We start from the raw sequence: 5,859 nt of genomic DNA on the forward strand, positions 1-5,859 counted from the left end.
GAGGGGAGTTTTAATTTTAATTAGTTTATAATGATTATGATGTTAAATTATGAAAAAAAAAATGTGAAAAAATAATGAATAATTGAGAGAATTATTATTAAAAATTGAATTAAATGGTTAAAAAAATTCAAAAAAAATAAAAAATAAAAAATTATGTTATTGACTTTTATTGTGTAGTGAGTAGAGTTAAAAGTTAGAGTTAAAATCTTAAAATCGAATTGAAAAATCAAACTGGCCATAAAAGTCTTAAACAAATTTAAAGTAATAAAATAATAATACGCGCCCATTATGATGATCATAATAATAATAAAAAGAAAACTTCAGTTCCTTCAACATCCCAAAAGAAGCATTAGGAATAATACCCTTCTCATAATCAAATGGACAGACACCAAGTTCTGATATAGCAAAGGGGTAATAATGCAACCATGCATTAATATCTGCTCGGTAAGGAGTTGCCCACATCAATCACGAACCGGTATTTGACATCAGACTTTGCGAGCCTCTCCATAGCCGTGTTGATTTCCTCCATCCGGATCAGCTCGATGTCAGCAGCAATATTGTGCATGGCGCAAAAGTCCAGCATCTCCTGTGTCTCCTTCATGCCCCCTACGTCGCTCCCTCCGACAAGCTTTCGCCCTTCAAACACAGCAAAGAGGATGATTTTCAGAGATCGACTAGTCAAGTTCGTACAACGATCATAATTTATTAATGGACTACATTTTGCAAAGACATCATAATATGGCTGATTTAGCCAGGACTTTTCTTAATCGATGGCATCTTTCCAGCCCATGGTTAACTGATACTAAGTTGCACACAATGTCCAAAGATAAGCTTTACTGATACAGTATACGCTCATAAAGCCATTAAGGATCACAAGTCTGGAGGTGCCTGGCATTGAAGTCTTACCAAGAACGAGAGGAAAGATGGGCAACTCCAGGGGCTTATCGGGCAGCCCAACAGTAACTAGTTTCCCATTAAGCTTTAGCAGACTGATCAATGGTGCCAGAGGATGGACTGCAGAAACTGTGTCGATAATGTAGTCCATTGTACCAAAAGCTGCCTGCAAATAGGCACAAAAACAAGGATATTATTGAAACTAAACCAATCCATTAGAGTAGAGCAAACCTAGTATCTTACTCCAATAATCTGTGCCCGGTTTATTAAAAAGCGGGGTTTTCAAGGGAAAAAAGAGCATGTCGAATTGGTTTTTACGGGCTAGGTTAAATTACAATTACAATCACAAACAAAACTCACACAAGTACAGCAGTGAGCAGTGCATCCTAACAAGTATCCAGGGAGCAGTAAATGTAATAAAAAATTTCGCTAGTTTCAAAACCAAACAAAGCTGGATCCTCTGAGAGGAGTCATCTCTTCTATCTGCTGGGCAAAACCTGATAACTAGATCGAGGAAACAACTTCTTTCATAAGGTCAATCTAACACTATAAGACTAGTCAGGACTAAGACCTTGGAAGACAAAAACTGTGAACTCGGAGGATTAATTAACGAGGTGCCCCAAGATAGCAAACTAACAATTTCCACTTCAGAAATTAGTCTTTACTGGCCTGAAGTTGGATCCCAAAATTCAAGAACAATGATGTATAGTTAGTATCATACGGACCTTCATTTTCACAAGATCACTGGTGACAAGAAATGAATCAGCACCGAGTCTCTGAATCGCCTCTGCCTCCTTACGAGGAGAGGAACTAATCACAGTAACTTTCAGTCCAAAAGCTTTCCCCAGTTTCACAGCAATATGACCAAGCCCGCCAAGGCCAGCAACACCCAGATGTTTGCCAGGCTCAGTCATCCCATAGTACTTCATTGGGCTGTAGACTGTGATGCCAGCACAGAGAAGTGGCGCCCCAGCATCAGAAGGCAAGCCCTCAGGAAAGCGAAGCACAAATCGCTGGTCAACAACTATGAAGTCAGAATAGCCCCCATATGTTTTTGACCCATCCTTGGAGTGGGAGTTGTAGGTGAAAATAACTTGTGGACAATAGTTTTCTAAATCTTGCTGGCAGCACTCACACGACCTGCATGAGTCCACAATGACTCCGACCCCCACGCGATCTCCCACCTTGAATTTGTTCACATTGCTCCCCACTTTTGTCACAGCACCGACAATCTCGTGCCTGAAAGACAATAATTTTCAAATGAATTTGCCATCATGTTTTCAATCATGAGGTCACTCAAATTATGCCCCCGTATTTCAGCTTGTATAGACCATTTGGATTCTTTCCATCAATTCATTACCATCTAACAAACATTAAAGAAACATGCGGTCCCATATATCAACATGATCACCAGCTCAAGTTAGTCAAGGCATACCAATTGAAGGCATGAACTGTTACGGTTGTTTGGCACAAGCATACATAGTTGGAGCAAAAGGACAGCCTTAGCGTGTCTCATTCATCACAAGAATAGCATCAACAGGTACAGACTGAGAATAAAATCATGCATTTTGATTGCTAATTTAGAAAGTAAATTACGGATTAAGAAAGCAATGTTACCCTGGGACAACAGGATAGTTTGTGAATCCCCAGTCATTCTTGGCCAAATGCAGATCGGAATGGCAAACTCCACAGTACTGAATCTTAACAGTGACATCATCATCACCATTTTCCCTGACGAAGGAAAAATTGCTCTTCAGTAAAACAAAATGGAATAAATTAACAAGGCAATCAGGTCAGCTAAACTTTATAAACATGCATAAGTGGAAAATTAAAAACTTTCAACAAAATAATAATAGTTTAACAGCTCCTAAGAGTATAGGTATTCTTGAAAGCATCAGTACCACAAAAATAAAAGCCAAGACATCCAATTGATGATAAGATAGTGAATGCTAGAGAGATTAGGATAATTGACCAGGCAGCAATAAATAAATCAAATCTGAGGAGGGGCTACAGAGTGTGCCCTTTTCGATCAGAGGCTCAACGCCATTGCAACGAATAGACAATCAGTTAAGTAACTTTCAGGAACAACAGAAACATCCAAGAGAATCAGCAAATAATATTAAAATAAAAAAAATCGCCGAAAAAAACTAAACACGCAAATATCAATCTGATCAACCGTCCAGACAATGAAAACACGATAATTTTCCAAAAGGGCAACACTGAAGCTTAACCTTTGCTTATCAGATTTTGAGAGATGTCACCAGAAAGGAAGCTGATGAATCAATCCCCCCAAGAATCAACAGAATAAGACCTAGTATGCTAAACAACGAACTCATTAAGAGATGCAGCAAAAATTGAATGCTGCCATGTCCTTTTAAGTGGCCCCATGCTAAAATTAATTCTTAATCCTGAGAAGGGGCATCCAGAAGCAGACCCCAGCATGGGAAGACATACATATTTAATATGTTTCCAACCAAAAAGCTTTAACCTTGCCCGGCAATTAACTTCTTCTGCAACAGCTCGATCTTCAAAAATCAAAAAAAATTTGCGTTTTGCAGAAAAATGAACTAAACTCAATTGATAGTAATGATCAACATTTCCTCTCATCTCCTGTCTGGGTGGTTATTATAAATCACTTGCAGAAGAATGAACAGGGACAACATAAACCATCAAACCAACATGGGAAGTAGTACAGACATGATCAAACCTCGGCAGACATCAGGAGCAGATGGTACATTCGCAACCACATTGACAGACGGATGGATGGACAGAAGAATCGTTTGAAAGAATGAAACGAGAAGGGGAAGAGGAAAGGCTGAACCTTCGAGAGAAATGGAAGGGAGAAAGGGTGCCGGACTTGTCCACGGCAGCCCAACCCAGAACCTTCTGTGGGTGTTCCTGACATGGAGCTTTCGCCATCCCTCTCTCTCTCTCTTCCTCTCTGCTCTACTGTGCTCCTGACTTGCTCTGGTGAGTATTGGACTCTCGCCGCGCTGGGGCTTTACCCGCTTATATAATGTTATAATGTCACCGACTGACCTGAGAGGAGAGAGGGCGGACAGTAACCAGAAAAAGAAAATGGCGTTATTTAAATTAATCAAACATGGTGTAGGTCAGTGACCAGGACCCATTTAACAACTGAGAAGTTATATTCTCGAATAGCAGTAAAATTATCCAATTCATTTATTAATTATTAAAATTTTTATTTTATTATAAAAAAATAATTTAAAGAAATGAATGGTTTAAAAAAAAAATCCAACAAATAGTTAAATAAATTACATTTATATCTACTATCTACCATTGTAAAGGAAAACGGTACATTTACTGCAGCTTTTACTTTTCCAAAATGTACATACTTCTTACACTTTAATTTAAACTAGAGTTAATTATCTAAAAATGTATTACTTTTATATTTTTTCTTAAATATAACACATCTTTTGAAAATAACACAGAAAGATATAATCTTTGTATTTTTCCTAAATATAGTACTATATTTGGAGAGTAATACAGAAAGGTACGGTTTTTAGGCATAATCTTCTTTTTAACGTGCTAAAATCGCAATTAAATTTGAAGATCGCGTATTTCTGTATTATTTTTTAAAGATCGTGCTATATTTAGAAAAATATACAAAAATCGTGAATTTTTATACTACTCTCCAGAGATCATGCTATATTTAAAAAAATGTCATATATTTTTATATTATTTTCTAAAAGTCGTGTAATATTTAAAAAAATGTATAAATATCGTACTTTTCAAATGATTAACCCATATCAATGGGCCCGTACATGCACAGTAACTTTTACTTCCCCAAAATGCACATACTCCTCATACTTTAATTTATAAAAACTAGATGTATGGGCGCATATGCACGGGCAAGAAAAATTGCGATAATTATACATTTTGATTTTTATAAGTTTTTTCATTATGACCTCTATGAAAATGGCTTTTATCTTCATTGTTGTTCATACTAAATATTTTGGTTCACCAAAATATGATTAGTTTAATTGATTCATTATATTTAACATTTTGGCTCATTACTGCTCATATTAATAAAATTATTTTTGACTGCTATATAAGTTTCTTCATTATATATTTTCGTGGAAGTCTAATATTTCCATGCAAGTACCCAGTCGAAATGTAAACACCCAAAAAAAAATATGAACAGTTCGATAAATTTATTATATTAAACTTTTCGTCTTTCATGCTTGCTAATAATTTCGGTTCCATGAAGTAATATGGGTCACTTGTGGCATAACTATTAATGGTCAAATGAAGAGTCATACAAGGAGAAGGAGAAGCCTTTTTCGTCTCACATGGCATTTTTTGATGTTTTCACTTGGATTTTAGTATTTATATAGATATAGTTATTGATATTAAATTTCATTAAAATAGGGTTAGCACATTAACATATGTCATCGTCTGGTAACTAAAAGATTTCAAGTTAGATATTCAATAAAACTACTTGTATATTTGTATTAACTGTTATGATTTTTATTTTATTATACTAAATTTATAGATCTATCTTGTAATGAAAAAAGTATTAAGATATTATTCTAAATTTAACGAGATAATTATACAGTTCTTCCTCCCATTTTCTCCCTCTTCCGCTTCTCTCTCTGTCCATCCTCCAAATCCACTCACGGGTTGACCAAAAAAGAAATCCACTCTCGTGCAAGTACAAAAACCCCTTTCTGAAAAAGAAAAGAAAAAGCTTTTTAATGTTGGAATCTGAAAGCGCAATGAGAAAATAATCATTACTACTTGATTTTCAGAGTTATAAATGTTCCCATAATTATTTTTAAAAATATAAATAAATTGAGAAAAATTTTGATTGATAGAGTTTTATTTCTTAATTGATCGGTCCAAGTCAGACTGAACTAGTTAAGATTTGTTAGACTTCTAAATACTATGACACATTCTGAGAAAAAATCTTTTAATACTTTATTATAATACAAATTAATTTTT

General features: G+C 35.4%; 1 protein-coding gene across 1 annotated transcript; it reads right to left on the reverse strand.

The window, feature by feature from the left end:
* Nucleotides 1-255: 255 nt before the first annotated feature.
* LOC116201151 (probable cinnamyl alcohol dehydrogenase 9) lies at nucleotides 256-3,938 on the reverse strand. The gene is made up of 5 exons (XM_031532280.1): nucleotides 3,716-3,938; nucleotides 2,512-2,625; nucleotides 1,620-2,133; nucleotides 907-1,060; nucleotides 256-636 (listed from the first exon to the last, which is right to left on the reverse strand). The coding sequence occupies exons 1-5, from the start codon at nucleotides 3,811-3,813 to the stop codon at nucleotides 431-433; spliced, it is 1,086 nt and encodes a 361-aa protein (XP_031388140.1). The 5' UTR covers nucleotides 3,814-3,938; the 3' UTR covers nucleotides 256-430.
* Nucleotides 3,939-5,859: the final 1,921 nt, after the last annotated feature.

This window comes from Punica granatum, chromosome 3, assembly GCF_007655135.1.
Source record: "Punica granatum isolate Tunisia-2019 chromosome 3, ASM765513v2, whole genome shotgun sequence".
Lineage (NCBI taxonomy): Eukaryota > Viridiplantae > Streptophyta > Magnoliopsida > Myrtales > Lythraceae > Punica > Punica granatum.

Bases quoted from the DNA above. Each gene is read 5' to 3' on its own strand.
- LOC116201151 (XM_031532280.1), bottom strand. From the start codon at position 3,813: ATGGCGAAAGCTCCATGTCAGGAACACCCACAGAAGGTTCTGGGTTGG. The intron at 2,626-3,715 runs GTTCAGCCTTTC...TTCCTTCGTCAG, and splicing joins CCCTTCCATTTCTCTCGAAG to GGAAAATGGTGATGATGATG. The intron at 2,134-2,511 runs GTAACATTGCTT...ATTGTCTTTCAG, and splicing joins AACTATCCTGTTGTCCCAGG to GCACGAGATTGTCGGTGCTG.